Below are 17232 nucleotides of genomic sequence, written 5' to 3'. Positions count from 1 at the left end.
CTGTTAGAACTGATAAAGTACATGCATTTGTGATTAGGGAGGAAGCATTTAAAAAAATATTTCTACTAAAGAATTAGGATAATCAGGAGTTAGATATAGTAAAAACACATGGATACTTAAATGGGTCCACAGTTAACTTAGACTGCTTTGTAGATAACAAAGTGGCATCGGAGCAGGTTATTAAGCATATATGAGACAAAATGTAACAGTATTTTAGGAAAGTTTCCTTCATTGCAGGTTCACAGTTGTGGTTAAAATAAACGATGTACAATATGGTACAGGCACTGGTAAAAATAAGAAGGAAGCGAAAGCAGTAGCAGCCAAAAAAACCTGGGAAATGATTAAGAAACAGGTGAGTAAACTCTTAAGTTTGTTTGGGTTTTTTTGCTAGTAAAGTTTGAAGATGAATCTCTAAAAGTAGCTAATAAGTCGTCATTGTTTAATTTGGAAGAGTTTCTAAATATTTATTTAAGTTGTCTTTGTTCTGTCTTATTCAGTGCTTTTCTACCTTTTGCCATTGAACTATTTTCCTTACTGTTCTGCTACAGGATTGGTATGTAATACCAGAGTGTTTCCTCCTCTGCTGTTAAGGGAGGATGAGGAAATGTATTTGCCTTTGTTAAGCTGCCTTGGTACAACCCAAATGGACTGTGTTAATTCAAAACAGGGTGTTGTTCGGTGTGTCTCTTGCCACTCAGCTCCTAAGATTGCTCCCTTTCACTTGATCTGATGCATCCCTGTTGTTCTGTTCTTAACCATATAGCTGGTTCTATACTTTTTATCCTCCCTTGATTTACTTTAGGTTTGGATTTTGTTCCTCTGTTTTCTGCCATGTGATTTGTGGTAGCCACTTTTCATTTTTCTTTCTGACCCAGAATTCTTCTCAGCACCTTTCGAGTAAATCTTTCCTTCCCTTTTTCCATGTGCTTTTTGCTGTGTCACCATCATTATTCTATGATTAACACAGTTGCTGCATGTTTGCTAACATATTGTTAATACTGCTTAATCATGAGACAGCTGAGAAGTCCTGCTTTTCCCTCTCTTGCACAGGAGCATTTGCAGCCCTCGCTCACTGCAGCATCGGCAGCACCCTGCTGCCAACCCTGTTCTTGGCTCTGGTCAGTCTGTGAGAAAATTCAGAAGGCAGCATTCGCTGCTTTTTTTTGTATGTTATGAGACATTTCACGTTTTCGTTCCCTGTCTTTTAAGAAAAGAGGTGGGATGAGACATGGTGATAGGTTGTTAAAAAAGACATTGGTGCAATACTTGGAAAACTGGATTTACATTTCTTTGAAAATTCAAAATGTAGTAATTCTGGGCTGGGATGACTGTTCTCTGCCACACGGGACCTGTTAGTGCCAACTTGGCATTTCTTAAAAGTATTTTGAAATGCTGACAAACTCTGAAGCTGTATTAGATCTCCTGCACTGTTTATCTTAATCTATTTATTAAGCTTAAGTTTTCAAGTTACCTCTTTTGTTTGTTTTATAGCCAAAGAATCCTTCAAATGCACAAGATGCAGAATTAATGACAACTCCAGTGACCTTATCAGCTGCACCAGCCATCAACTATGTCAGCCTACTAAATATTTATTCGCAGAGGACGCTGCAAATAGTTGATTACCCTAAAACAAAACGTACTGGAGATGCCCATGCTCCCATGTAAGATGTCCTTTGTCTTTGTGCTTGCTTTTAATACTTCTTTGTGTTTACTAACAGTACCATTAATTGCCCAAGCAGTGTTAGACAAACCTTTAGAAGTACCATTAAAATTCGGGGGTAGTCTGGGGACAAGTCCAGTAGAGGGCCACTGGCTGGTTAAAGAGTTGGGGGGTATGGCACAGGAGGAGAAGCTAAGAGAACTGAGCTGAGAGAAGAGATGGAGTGATGACAGTATGGCAGTTGGTGTTGACAAACTGTCAGTTACCTTGGTTGTAGCTCTGGCACCTTTGTGTACCTCTTGGGGTGTATTTTGGAGACCCCTAGGAACTAAGCGCCAAGAGAGCCTGTTTGTGTCTCGTTTTGTATGTACTCCGGTCAGTGAGATGGAGAAACATTACACTTAATGACAGCTGGGGGAGGATAAGGAATATCTACATATTTGAACTCCCCTAACAATATCTGCTGGGAAACTCCTCCTCTTTTCCCCTGCAAAATCAGCCTTTTTAAAACAGAAACCACAGATAGTTTGTGATTGTGGGTGCGTATGATAAGGTGCTTTGAGGAGTTCAACCTTACAAAGTGCTAAATATTCACTCTCTGAAAGTAGTTTCCTTGAAGGCATGTCAGATGCGTTATCTACCATTATTAAGTCGATTAAATTTATCCTGGAAATACTGTTCTGAAGATGTGTATTTCAGGTTTCCACTTTGTAATGCCTGCTGACTGTAGTGTTTAAAATCGTTAAATGAATCCTGTCGTACGGGATATGTGACTCTCTTCCTTGTTGTTATTTTACAGGTTTTCGTGCACCTGTACAATCGCTGGGTTAGTGTATGGAATTGGCACTGGATCTTCTCTGGGTGCTGCAAAACAAGCTGCTGCCAAACAAGCGTTTGAGAAGCTCAATAAGGAAGGCAGTCTAACAGTATGTGCTGTATTTAGCCTTAAGACAGAAGTTTAGTGTTTGTATCTTTGAACAGATTTCTTCATTGTATTTAAAAGCATATTCCACGGATTTCACTGAAGTGGGTAACAATTCATATTTTGGTGGGTCGGTTGGGCTACAGGATGCTGTTGGTAAAATTCATGTTGTGTTTCTGTATTCAGTTGCTGGATTTAAAAAACAAATTTCGCAGCAGCTATCAGACCGTGTTCTGCAATACACAGAGATGTGTTGTCACTCAAAGGCACGCATCTGTTAAAACCTTCCGAATCCTTGCCAGCACACTGGTGGTCTCCTGTGCAAAGTGGTGTCCTTGAGCAGGAGCGGGAATCCACTGGACCTACCCTCTGCAGTGTTCCGGGGCAGAGCCTGGTGAAGCAACTGCTGGCACCATCCTCTGGAAAGCAGAGTGGTTTTCTTCACGTTGGCGATCGTAATTCCACATGTGCAGAATGTTACCAGGATCCTGACAGTGACCCAAACCCACTTCTGAAATGCACAGAGCCGTACATATGAACCAACTTCGGTAAAGCGTGGTGTGCTGTGTTCAGTCAGGAAAGAGTTAACTCTCTCTGCCATGGCTGCTAGGAAGCTGTGTTCCTGGATGTAGGGAGCAGCACTGTTAAGTTCTTAGCTGGTGCTGGGGAATGCCTGAACTGAATTCAAGGTCTTTCTCCACTTCTGATCCTGCAGCTGCGTTCCCAGCTCTTGTGGTCTCGCTACAGACAGTGAAGGCGACACACAGTTCAGGCACCTGACCCAAACTGACCAAGGGAGTATTTCATTCTGTAGTACGTCATACTCGGGGCACGGGAGCCATTACTCGCTCCCTTACTCTCTCTCGTTCACTCCCGTACACTTGCGAACCCTCTCCCTGACTCCTGCATTAGCTGCTTCGCTGACTTCTGTGCTGGCTCATTCATGAGGGAGTTGGTGGGTTTGTTTAGCTTTCCCAGGCTGCTATCGCTGATAGGGTTCACTTGGAATCTGCTGTGACAGCTCTTGGGCTGTGGCCCTCGGGCTGCGGCTCTTGGGCTCTCTGGGTCTGACTCTCACTACTCAACCCCTGGTTGTGCACTGGTCGGTGGGTGGTGAGAAACTGTATCATATGTTTTAATTTAGATTTAATTAGCAAATAGTTCTTAATTTTATGAGCTTCCTTATTTCTTTTTCCTCTGATTTTTCCCCTCCACTGGAGGAGGGGAGGGGGATTTGTGAGTGGCTTTGTGGTATTTTGCTAGCCGGAGTTAAACCACGACACGTGGTCAAAGGGAGGGCAGGCAGCACGGGGGAGGAAAGAACTCCTTTTTTGCTTCAAGTACTTTTTTCATTATTTGGCTGTTGACTGTGGCTTTTAAATGCTTCTTTTACTGTTTTTAAGTTAACCATGTACTCAATGGCCTATTATAGCTCTACAGTCCTTCCGTAATATTTTCCTGTGTGGCAAGCTGACGGGTCTTTGCATTTTCATTACCACAAGCAGAACCTCTGTAGCAATTATTCTAAATTTGGGGTAGTTTGGTTTGGTTTGAAAGTTTATTAATTCCCAGCAATGTCTGCGTAACTAACCATGTTACTAGCAAAAAGCAGTAAAGGCGCAGTACGCCTGAATTCAAAGCAAGCGGTTCTGTTTGGTGGCTATCACGGAAACGTAAACCCTTATGCATCTTTACTCTTTGTCAGGTTGTGGCCTGTAACAACTGTCGGTGTTGCTTGTAATGTTACAGTTACGCTCTTATGACATGGGGGAAAACAAAGGGGAAGAATCTCTACTAAGTATTTAGGATTAATTTTTTCAGTCATCTCCAATGTAGTAATCCAGGTTTTGCAGGGCTTTCACATGGAAGACATCGAATGTCTCTGTGCAGACTCAGATTTTCAGTTCTGCTGATCACATATACCGAAGCCGACATATGTCTCGCTTTCCACAACCGCGTATGCGGTAAACAATGAAATGTTTGCGTTTAACAGCCGTTACTCTGGTTGTTACTAGATCCCAGACTCTACTTCCCCAGTGTGTCTATATAGTGTCAATATGAGCGGGAAAATCCCACTGCAACAGGGCCCTGTGTTTCCCTCCTCTGGGTAGGAAGTCAGGCGGATGCCTTTCTTCCACAGGGCTTGGAATGTTCAGTGAACAACTTCCACTTGCGACCTTATAGTCTTCCCCCACCCCCCCTTGAACAGCACGTTTTGCACTAGGGATTTTTTAGCGTTAATGTGTTACCCATTCTTGGTTTGCTTTTTTCAGATGGGAAGTGAAAGATCTAACAGCAGTCCTACATTCAGTGAACACAGGAATTCCTCTCCAGTGCCAACTCAGTCTGACTCGGAGTAAGTTGGGTTCACTGATAATCACAGAATGGTTTGGGTTGGAAGGGACCTTAAAGATCATCTAGTTCCATCATGTGATAACAAAATGTATTTACTTAGAGAGTCATGTGATCTGGTTCTGGATAAAATCTGCCATAGTTTGTTGCAGTATAATGCCATTTAACTTGAGCTTGTGTTTCTTAGACTTCAGAGCAAAATGTATTGTACTTGTGCAATTAGATGAGTCCTTATGGGTTAGCGTATAATAATTATAGAGTTTTCTGATGTATTTTGCCATGAGTAGTTCTTTCAGAAGCATTTTTTACTGTGAAGTGAATGGAATAACCTACCTGGTTCAGTAGCATTGTTTCATGCCATTTGGAACACTCTCCTGTTGTGACACCCTTGCAAACTCAGTATAATTCAGTTCTAGTACTTGCCTGTGCTCCACGTTCTGCTTTCTTCTCTGTTCTTTTCCTTCCCCTATCATTCTCCATCAACCTTCGTTTCCCCAAAGGGAGAATTGGTGTAGCGAAAGACAACCAACACGCATAATGTTTGTTTGTGATTTGGGAACGCTAGGTCAAGCCTTTCGTGCCCAGCAGTTAGTTTGTCTGTGGTGCCACTGCCGCTTCTGCTGCCTTCTCTGTGTGACTGTAAAGCAGGCTGGGACGTACAGCGCCAGAGGTGGCTGCACTGCCTTGAAGTAAATGGCTGTATTTAACCTACTTTATTACAGGACATACTGGAGTGTCTGTCACACAGATATCGAGGTATCCTGGTGTCACGTCGTAGAAATAGAGGAGTTTATTACAAAATGTTACTGTTTTATTAGCTTTCCAGCATAAAGTTTTGTAGTTTCAGTCATGACCGTTAATGCTTTTTCAGGTTTTTCTCTTAAAAACTGTGTACTTTTTTATGCTGCCTTTTTTTTTTTTCCTCATGGCAATCATTTTATTTATGACTGTGCTACTTTCACCTAAAACTAGTCAATTATTTTTCAGCAGCAGCAGTATTTGCTTTGAAGACTCAGCTGCAAAGTTGGTAGAAAACATGAAAGACATGGCAGTATGTGAAAAACCTTCACCTTCTCAGGTATACTGTGAAAATGGTCTCCCTCAGAACTACATTTCAGAACCTGAATGGAGCATGCTGCTTGTCAGGGTGTAGCCTCAGTTTGTTCCTTCATCCGCTAATTGCTAGAAAAGACATGTGCATTTCCCCTAAGGCTGTTGAGTACTTTCTTACTGTTCACGGTTAGTCGTTTACTTCCGTCCTGCAGGCCCACTTCATGTGCTGCTGACCAAATGGGCAGTATTCCCAAGAAAGGGGAGCAAACTAAGCTCACGTTTTTCTGTGGGAAGAATGGTGATGTCATACGTAGCACACAGAAAAACTTCAGGCTAAGATATGGCTTCACTCTTAGCACCTTGCTTACACAAGGGATGAACACATTTATAGACAATTCCTAGGTACATTCTCAGACACATTTTAAACTAAGTGGAGTGGAAAGATTCAGGATATCTCTGTTAACCTTTTTTCTCTTTTTCACGTAGAGAGGTGCACCAAGCTCTGCCCTGAAATCCAAAAGGTACGTGTTTATTTCTGGTTTGGTGTCTCCCATAAATTACACTGCAAACCGCTTCGGTGTTGCTGTGTCTAGCAAAGAAGTGCCTCTGTTGGGAGGTACATTCTTCTTCTCATCACGTATTAGAAAAATGGCTCATTGTAAGTTTTGCTTTTATCCTTGTTGAAGAAAATTGGCAGTTAATTTTAATAATGCAAGAAACAATGAAGAGAAGAACAAGATGTCAGATTCAGATGAAAGTTTGCCAGATTTGGACACAAATACCAATCAGGAAAGCCCACACACTGTAAATAAAAGGTGAGAAGGATTTTTTGTTTAATAAGATCTGTGTGGCAATTACAGTGCAGAGTCTAGATTTGTTTATTTATAGTAGAATGTGGGAAAATACTGCTGTAAAAATAACCTTCCAAAAAAAATTCGTATCCGAGTTTGGGTTTCTTTCTGGAAATTTCCCATACAGCGTAGCAGCTGACAGTGCAATGCAATGCTATTTAAAGCTTCCAACCACAGGTCATTTGTGTGAACATGTGAGGGTAATTACCCTACACGCTATCAAGGGTCAGTTTCCCTTGGTTTTCTTAATCTTCAAGACTATGATTTAGACCTGGTGTGTGTTTAAGTGATCACTGTAAAATGCTGTTTTAGCAGATGTATTAGACCTGTCAGGACCATTTTTATATCTCATAGATTTAATGTTAAGTATGCTTACACTGTATATGTATGTTTTATTTAAGATTTCTTGAGAGTTTTAAAAATATAGAGCCTATTGGTGAAGGTGGTTTTGGGAATGTTTTCAAAGCAACAGCAAAGCTTGATGAGAGAACCTATGCAGTCAAACGAGTTCGCTTCACAAAGTAAGTACTGTACATTTACTTCTGGTTTTTTATTTTGGGACAACCTTAATCAACATTTTAGTGCTTTGTTTTGTCTCTTTAAAAATCCTAGGAGCATTTAAGAAATTTTCATTATTAAGTCTCCATTCTTTCTGGTAAACTGTTGTATTTCTAAGTGAAGCTGAAAGTGGCATGCAACTTTGTTAATTCGGCATGCATTGGGATCATTTCAGATGCAGCTGTAAACACGTAATTTGGTTAAGTTCTACTCCCCCTGACACACTAGTGCTCTGGTTATTCATATTGCAAAATGTGTTTGAAGACAATTTGCTGATTAATAAAACATTGAAAGCAGCACTCTTACTTTTGACAGGTCACATGGAAAATTTAACTTATCAGTAATGCATAATGACTGTAATTAAACAGAGAAAAATGGTAGCATTGCACTGTGGTTTGTAATTAGAATATGCCTTACATACGACCCATGTAGTCATTATTCTCGCTCTCCGTTACCAGTTCTTTCTAAATCTCAACAGAGAATGAAGACCTTAATTTTTAAAGTAATTTTCTGAAAAACTTGTATTTCTTTTAGGCGATCTAATTGAAAAGTTTCAAGTTGTTGGAGATAACTGTCCCTTACATTGCGTAACTGCCATTCAGATTCTTGTGTTCTTCCCATATTCGCTATTTTAATTTGTAACGCAATTCTGAGAACTACACTAAAAAACCCCATTTTGCTGATTCTTCAAAGACTGCTTGTGGGTTTGACCTTTCCTCACCAGACAATGTTAGAGCAACTGGGTTAAGCCAAATGTTGTTCTTCAGGAGCATTTACACTGACTTCTGTCTGTGTAAACAAACCTCAGAGGTGAAAGTGTAGGTGTTTGCTATGTTGTGTTTGGCTACCTAATGTAATTATGCAATCCAACTATCTGCTTTTTTTGAGTGGAACTTTAATTTCTAATGGGGTTAAAACGTTTTTGCACTTTGAATAACTGAGCCGATGAAAGAAACCCCAGAATTTGTAACTACAATTTTAACTTGTATGAAGGAAAACACGGTGGGTTTTTTTCTGAAGTAATGTAAAACTCTCTGTACTGCTACTTGATGTCATGTCTTTTGCTTCTCCTAGTATTACATTTTTATAGGGAAATGCCACTTATATTTTCCTTTCACCCCCCGCTTCCCAAATAGGAACGTAAAGCGTGAAATAAAAGAACTTGCAAGACTTGACCATGAAAACATAGTGCGGTATTACTGTAGCTGGAAGGGGTACGACCACATGACTTGTCCAGACTCAAGGTAACTACAAGACGGTTGTTTGCACTCACAAACTTGTTTGCCATAGTGATTTTTGTCTTGTAGAAAGGCTGACAACAGGTTGTAAATCCTTACGCAAAGAGAAACGCATACACATACACGCATACACTGTTAGGAAAAGAGGCACAGTGCTTTTCAGCAGCCGCTTGTATATAATCAAGTATATTTGTATCTCCTCTTCCTTGATGAGTAAGATGATAATGCAATTTTATCTTTCTCCTCTCTCAACACAGAGAACTTGCATAATCTATAGAGGAGTGTAAGAATGCGGAACTCAAAATTAACAACAGAAACTGAAGAAATGTCTGGCTGCTAGCTGCCAAATTCCTGACTGGAAGTTTCCTTTTTTAAGTCAGTACTGGTCAGGCAGTAGCTCTCAGACTCAGTTATTTCCCTAAGTTAGCATGTTAACCCTGCTGCCTGAAACAGAAATGCAAATGGAAATGCTTTCATTTAGAGGCAGTCTTTCGAGAGTGACACTTCTGGGGAGAGGGTGGTGAGAGTTTTCCTCGTATGTAGGTTATTAACTTCTCAAAGCCTCTGTGGTAAGCTTTTTTCACTAGCTGTCAATTCCTACCCTTTGGATACGTTCCCACACTTACCTACAGCCATGAAGTATTAATGGGTTCAAAGTGATGGTTGGCATGGTATCTGTCCAGTGTGCTTAGTAAATGAGGAATAAAATGGAAGGGGAATTGTTCATTTCAGTACGGTATATAATTTTCTTTTGCAGGCAGAAGTCAGACCAAGAAGTTCTCTGCCTTTTCATCCAAATGGAGTTATGTGAACAAGGACCATTGGAAAACTGGATTGAAAAGAATAGACGCGACCAAAAGTATCATGAGATGGCACAAAACAAATTTTTACAAATACTGAGAGGAGTGAATTATATTCATTCTGTAGGGTTAATCCATCGAGACCTCAAGGTAAGTAGGATAGGCTATTTTAAAAAAAGATAAAAATAGTACTTACTGGAATTTCAGAAAATGTTATATTGTCCTCGAATATGTTTCATCGATTATGTACCCTAGTAGCGTGCCTCTTCTGATATTGCTAGTGACGAATTTTTTTCCAGCAACTGGCTGGACTTCTTCCTCAAATCAGAAGGTAAACTTGGAGGATCTCGGAATGCACTAGGTCAAAAAGTCAGTAGCCAGGAGTTAACATGCATTTTCCATGTATTACATGTTACTGGGTCACAAGACTGCCTGTTGGAACAACAAATACCAACTTTACTTGGTAAAATAATGGAAAGAATGTCAAAAGTTGAGTGCAGGAAGCTTGCCCTTGCCACGTTGTAAAGGGATAGTTTATCTATCCTAATATATGCTGTGTCTGAGTACAACATACTCCAGTTGCTGCTCTTGTACCACGTATGCATACATATATTTCAGTGCTACTTTTTTGGGTAGAACTTCAGTCTCTACAAGTGCACAATCATAAAAACATTTTATTTCAATATAAAGATTACAAAGGATGAAGTTGCAAGACTTCAGGGCTTTATATAGGCCAGCTATGACGTTGCTTACAGAGTTTTAAATCGCATACTTTGTGGAAAAGTCGTTAGTGTGGTGGTGTTCCTAAAAACAACTGCAGTGGGTCACACTAAATGTTGACCTAGGATGCTCTTCTCCTTGTATAGTGGCTAATTCCAAACACCTAGAGATTTTCAGAGCTGAGAGATGATAGTGATGCATATTCCCTTCCTCTCAGGACTTGCAGTAACTTGAAATTTATGGACTTTCTGAGCCAGAGATTGAAGTATTTTGCATTCACAGTTCCAGATCATGTTCACTGCTCACTTGCAGAATCTTGTCTTACAAATACAAATGTGTCTTCTAGAGCTTTTCTGTTGGGCTTATTGCTACAATACTGGAATGAACCACAAATATACATTCATTATTTTCCTATGTGCCTGGGAAAAAGAGGCCTAATAAGTGCCTTTTCACCCACAATTCCTAGCTCTTCCTACTCTGAGTGCTTTGTATTTCCTTGCTCCTTCAGTCCTACTTTATTTTCATCTCAGCTCAATCTCTTACTTTTCCCTGTTCCTATGTATCTGTTGGCTCAGTCCCTTATCCATGGCATCTGGCTGTAACGTGCTTCCAAGTCCTGTTAATTTAGGATCTTTTCTCCCACTCTGATCTGCTGTCAACTTAGATGCTTGGCCATCTGAGATCTCTGTCCCACCATCAAAGCTGCAGGGTAGGTTCAAGCTGAGATGAATCCTGTCTGTGCCTGGTATGGCATCTTCAGACAGTGTAGCCAGGTGTAGGTACTGCATTACAGGTGTGTGGGCACAGTCAAACTACAACAGAAGAACTGTATCAGACATTCCTGAACAGAGATCTCTTCCTGTTAAATACTACGTCTCTCCTGGCCTTACAGTCCACTAGAGCTTCTCTGTAAAAGACAGCATGAAGCTACTTGGTTTTGTTTTAGTAATATTCAGAAATGTAGGTTTTTTATCTTCTTTAGGAAACTTCATCCAAGCACATACAATTCTCCTTTTAGTTGCTTATGACTTTGTCAAATTTAAAAATGGGAAGTTCAGTTGAAACTTAAAAGTGGTACTGTGAGAGACCTGTACTAAGCCCTAACCGCAATTGACTCAGTACAGATCATCCTGCTGTGCCTGGGAGAAACTGTGGTTTGAGTGGAGTTCCATGTGAGCCTAAATGCTGTGCCTGAGTGTTATCAAGTCCCAGGGCTAGGACGGAAGCCTAAAAAGCACTTCTGGATATGAAATGTCAGGTGCACATTGTATTTGAAGAGCACTAAAACATGATGCAGTTGTGACTGAGCTAGTGGGAAAAAAGTTGCAGTTACTGTGGCATGCACTATTTTAAATTTAGGTGGGGTTTTTTTGGTTAATTAATTAAACATTTTTCTGTTTCCCACCCCATTGGTTGCTTAATGATAATTTCTGCAAACAATTGTCAAATTTTATGGGGAGCGCTTCTGTGGCTCATTATGCTTGACAACAAGCCTTGGTTATATGTTGATATCTTTTTTTGTTTGTTTTAATACGTATATATAGCCTCAGAATATATTCATATCACACGAAGATAAAATAAAAATAGGTGATTTTGGTCTTGTGACGTCTGTGGCGTATGAGACTCTGACTGAGAACAGAGGAACAAAGTCATATATGGCACCAGAACAGGTAATTATCCTGCTATATTAGTGTCTCTGTAACTAGATTTGCATTAAAAACTCAGCGCTGGATGTTCCTAATCTGAATTTCAGTACTAAGCCAAGTTGCCTAGAGTTCCCTGGTATGACTGCACACGAGGACAGCTGTATTCTGGAGAAAGCTATCTGCAAGCATGGCGATTTTGTTCCGGTGTGCTGACCTGCAGGGTCTGCTAGTGCTGGCTGAAAGGAACGCTCCAGCCAGCCACGTATTTCAGTTTGAATTTAGGATCTCTGTTAACTGTGGCATTTGAGCCCTTTCCTTTCATTATTTGAGAGAGATCCTGGCATGCCTTACCTGTACAGGTCTGTCGTAGCTTTAGGGTGTTTAATGTGACCTAATAGTCGCTATTTAACACGTCTGTAGCAGAAAGGGTTAATGACCAGTAAGAAGCTCAAGTAGGACGAGTCCTGTAGCCTTGGGGTGGAAATTGCTACTGACTTCAGATTTTGCTTTAAGAAGTGCTGGCCAGTTGGATTTGATTCCTACATTGTTCTTGTTCTAATCTTTGTAGTTCGGGGACAGATACGGAAATGAAGTAGATATTTATGCGCTGGGATTAATTTGGTTTGAAATTCTTTTGGCATTGACTTGTCATGAGAAAATGAAGGTATGTAATCTTTAAATTAAAAAAAAAGTGTTATTGTTTTGCCTTGCTGCTGGTATCACATGCTGGCTGTGTGCTGGAGGAATTCTGTGTACTGTCTGCTGTCCCGTGCGTTCATTTCTCTAAGGCCCGTAAGCCCTCACACCTCGTCTGAAATGTGGTAACTGGAGTGAAGGAGTATTACAGGTTTTATTCCACTTACGTGCTACTGACAGCAGTAAGGTACTCCAAAAATGCCCAGTAAAGCTTAAGCCTGCTAAAGAAAAACTTTTAGCAAAAAGCTACCGACTTACTGATAAATCTTTTTGATCGGAGTATTTAAAGGGGATATTTTTCTAATTTTACAAAAGAATGAATGGGAGAGTTTTGTCTCTGCCACACTCTTGTCTTCGCTGCACAGCGGAGCAAGAACAAAGTTCCTCTCAAGCCAAAACACCTGCAGTTTTCCAAAATGAAAGCAGAAGTGATTTGGAAACTGTAGCTTAAATTGAAAAAGATGTTACTTCTGAAACAAAACCTGTGTTAATTCAGCTTTTTTTGAAAAGGTCTCTTATGTGTCTTTGCTTTTTCTCGGTGCTTTGCACATTGAGTGTAATGGCTTGTATGCTCAAACCTGGTTTTGCAGGACAGTGATGTAGCTGCTGAGTATCTTAAGTAAGATCTATGTAATTCTAGACACATGGTTGGACCCAGCAGCTCTTGAACGCCATTAGCTTGGTCCTTTTGCCAGTTTGAGAAAACCGTATCATCATGTCTGCTCAATTCCCAGATTCAGCTCTGCTCTGCTCGGTTACCTTGTAGTATTTTTCTAAGACACCTTGTTTACAATCAAAAGGGCAAGACCAATTATTTAGTCCTGTTTCCTTGAAGCATAAAAATCTTGTCTCTGTAGGCAGGTGTGGAAGTCACGTGGATGGGAAGTCCTACAGTGGTCTTCGCTGCTCCATCAGCTTAAAACCCAATTTCATTTAATGGAGCACGATAAACTCTTGCATGGTGCTGGCAAGCCCTGCCAAACAACACCATGCAAAAGCAAAGCTGATGATTGTGAGCTGAGTTCCTCAGCTGATGATCAGCGGCAGGTAGCGATGCAGGCCTAAAGCTACTGCTGAAGAGTAGGGAAGAAGCTTGAAGTTCACGGGAGCCGTTGTTTTACTAGATACTGATCATAAGGGCTTGCTAAACCAGGCTAGAGCATCCGTAAGACTAGCCAACAATACAGGATGCACAGCTAAGTGTGCAAGAATATGACTGTCATCTTCTTCAGGCACATGTTAGCAGCAAAGTGAATGATGTGGATGGCCCTGTTCACCCAGAAAGATACATCATGTGGAAAACACTGTCACCCAGAAGCGTTTCTGAAAGTGTACAATTAGAGATCCTCCATATGTCAGCTGCTGTGAATGCCACATACCGTATTCTGCAATGCCAGAGAAAAGCGTGTGGTACTGAACAGGGTAAAAGGGAGGAAGCACACCTGCTTGGCTTGTAAACTGACATCCAAAGTAGGAAATGTAGTCATCTTGGTGCCTTTTTTTTGATGTGGTAAAGAAGATATAAACCCACTACTTTTTAAAGAAAGGTAATGGTTCTGAAATAGGATTGCTGAAACAAACACAATGTTGTAGAGTGTGAAGCCTTTAAGGTTACAAAGAGAGAAGAGCTGATGGAAAGACCATAAAAGCAAACCAGAGTACAACAAAGTGGAAAAAAACTTTCCAACTGTTTATAGTTTTTGGAGCCTTACCTTTTGGTGTCTTTGTCATTACTCTGGTAAATTATATGGGTCATAAAGTGAGATGCAACATATAATCAACGTAAACATACTGAAACTGTTCTTTTATGCATTTCAGGTATGGCATGATGTTAGAGAAGGTAAACTTCCAGAGCACTTCACCAGCCAATTTCCAGCACAGGTATGGGATTTCAATATGTTATTTCAGTTAGTTTATTTACTCGTAAAAATAATTTATTGACACGTAATTTCTTGTTGCAGGCACCCATTATCAGAAAGATGCTTTCAAGAGACCCTTCCGGAAGATACTCTGCATCTGAAATACTTGACTTTTTAAAGTCTGTTGATAAAAACAGCTCACTTAAAACTCATACTCACTAAATGCCCCTTTCAAAGGCTCTGAGTGTGTTTAGATCTGGGGTTCGATGTCTGTTGAGACTGATGAAATAGCAGTAAGTGTCAGAAGCAACAGCAAGACTTGGGATTTGTCTTTTCCGTGGCGTTTCACCTTCCTACCATTGAGGAGCTCGTCCGCCAGAAGGGTTGCATCACTATTCACGTCCACCAGCTGCACGCCAGGACAGGAAGCGATCACTTGAAATTTCTACCTGGAAACACAGGTTGTGGATGAGCTGAACTATACTGTACAATTAAGTACAGGAACCTAGTCCTTTTCTCCTAGGAAATTAAATTGATGTGGTGCTAAGTGGCCTGTGGCAAATCCCTGTATGCATGGCATTAATGATGTGCTGCATCTGTTATCGGCTGACGTTATCCATCGCTTTTCATGGAAGAAGCGCTGTCTTGTGGTATGTGCTTCAAACCCTTCTGATTTGTACAGTGATGTTTTTAATAGCGAGACTAATTTTGGCAGAGAAGATACTAGGAATAGGTATCTGAATTCCAGTTCTTTAAGGTGCATTTTCTTGTCTCTGCACCCCCATTGAACACCTAGCACCTTCACTGCTCTAAAATTGAAAATAGATACTTTTAAACTAAGCATTCACCTTCTAGGAAATCTAGTTTAGATTTCTTCTAAACTTTTGAAAACCTTAGGGTTTGAGTTTGATTTTTCTCCTGAACAGAACACTTAAATTCTCCCAATTCCACAGTAGTAACCGTTAGAAATCCTGTGCTGAGAGTGCACCGTAACATTCTCTCCCATGCTGCCATGTTCTAATCCCTTACCATAACACTGAGGCAAGCACACCGGGTATCTCTGACGGCCTTACTGTCAGCCCCACAAAGGTAACAGGCATTTGTCTCTTTAGTTACATACTTGAAAGCGTTCAGACTTGCCTGGACTAGACCAATTGTGAGGGTGCTGGTGGGGAGCAGGGAAAAGAGACAGGCACGTTAGTCCTTCAGGTGCTTGTCTTTGAGCTGTATCTTGCCAAACTGTTTGTTGCTGTGGAGCCCACCTAACGCCATAAAGGCAAACGAGCAGAAATTTCTAAGCAGAAAAATAGATTCTACAGGTAGTACTGTATGCTTTTTCTGAAATGTTAAATGGGTTAAAAACAGGTTCTTGGTTAAATGGAATAATATAAATGAATGCATAGTAATTTTTATATTCTTATGGAAATTACTGCTGATCTGCTGCCAATGTTTGTTGTTAAATAACAATCTGATTGTACATCCTTTTACAAGGCCTGAAGTTGTCTTTTTCTCCTTATCATGAATCACAAATACACAGAACATTTCACTATTCTGGATTAATTGGTATTTTCTTGCAGTGGTCAAGGTCTGGGAGAAATGATATCCCAACACAGACAAAATACCACTAATCCTGCTTTCTCTTCCCTATCTCCCATAAAATACTCTTGTAATATGAAAACTGGTGTGTGACAAACTTTGGCTGAATACGCTTTACAGTTCTTGAACAGAGCAACCGTAATACCATTACCTTCTTATTGTTAAATAATACTGAGCTTGTCCCAGTCGGTTTTGATCCTTTGGGTTTTTTCCTAGCATTTGTATACTTGAGCACTACCTTTCTGTTAGTGACTGTTTAGAGAGTAACTGCTGTTCCCTCAACCTAAGAGGTCTGTTAAAATGTATTTTTTTTTTATATTAGAAAAAAAAAAACAAAACAACAGCATGATCTGGTACTATTTAGTTATGCTAAACATGCACCTTTACATACAACAGAATAGTGGTTCAAGTAACATCACTGTACTGTTTCACAAGCTTTTGTTTCCTCACCAGATCTAAGATAGTGTGCTGCTTTTAGTCAGGACAGAGGTCATTTCCTTCACAGCAGCTGGTACAAGGCTGGTTTGGACTTCCCCTGAGAAAAGTACTGGTAACTCTGGTGTTTGTAGCTGGTGCTAAGGAGTGTTTGGACCAAATCAAGGACTTCTTCAGCTTCTGATACTGCCCCTGTGTTCCCGACTTTTTCACTACAAGCAGCGGGGAGGGGACACAGTTCAGACAGCTGACCCAAAGGGGTATTTCATTCCATAGCACGTCATGCCCAGTCTATAAGCTGGGGGTGGGCTGAGGGACAATAGCTCGGGTGCGTGTTAGCTGGTGAGCTGGTGGGTCAGTTGACTCTCTCAGTCACTCTCTCTCTCATGCGGCTTGCTTGGACTCTGCTACGATTGCTCTTGGGCTCTGGCTTTTGCTACTCGGCACCTGGTTGTGCACTGGTCGGCAAGTGGTGATCAACTGTATTATTTACTTCATTTTTCATTATTTTAATTACATATTATTAGTAGTATTGTTAGTATTATTATCATCACTATTTTATTAATTTATATTCAATTATTAAATTGTTCTTATCTCAATTCGTGAGCTTCCTTGTCTTTTTCTCCGATTCTCCTCCTCAACTGGAGGCTTAACCTGCCTCTCCATTATGGCAGTTCAGTTGTAGATGCTAAGGTTTAATTCCTTTTAAATTGTGCATCAAGCAGAAAATGGATAATGTGAGTTTAACCTGTCAACATAACCATTCTTCTGCACACTTTGGTGTGAATTCTTCAGTATGCCACAGCTCCGAACCTTCTAGAAGCCAGGAACTATACATACTTACGC

At 40.6% G+C, this 17232-nt stretch overlaps 1 protein-coding gene across 1 annotated transcript; it reads left to right on the top strand.

Moving 5' to 3' along the window:
* Positions 1-237: 237 nt before the first annotated feature.
* Positions 238-14577, top strand: EIF2AK2 (eukaryotic translation initiation factor 2-alpha kinase 2; the record flags this gene model as incomplete). The annotated part of the gene is made up of 14 exons (XM_010148134.1): positions 238-352; positions 1492-1661; positions 2460-2586; positions 4856-4938; positions 5922-6012; positions 6474-6508; positions 6674-6802; positions 7240-7359; positions 8533-8640; positions 9392-9584; positions 11699-11824; positions 12369-12464; positions 14315-14377; positions 14458-14577. Coding segments are annotated over 14 exons (1576 nt in total), but the record flags the coding sequence as incomplete, so codon positions are not given.
* Positions 14578-17232: the final 2655 nt, after the last annotated feature.

The sequence above is a fragment of the Eurypyga helias genome, unplaced genomic scaffold (assembly GCF_000690775.1).
Source record: "Eurypyga helias isolate BGI_N326 unplaced genomic scaffold, ASM69077v1 scaffold16863, whole genome shotgun sequence".
Lineage (NCBI taxonomy): Eukaryota > Metazoa > Chordata > Aves > Eurypygiformes > Eurypygidae > Eurypyga > Eurypyga helias.
The sequence above is the reverse complement of the archived record's forward strand: the minus strand, read 5'-3'. Positions and strand labels throughout refer to the sequence as shown.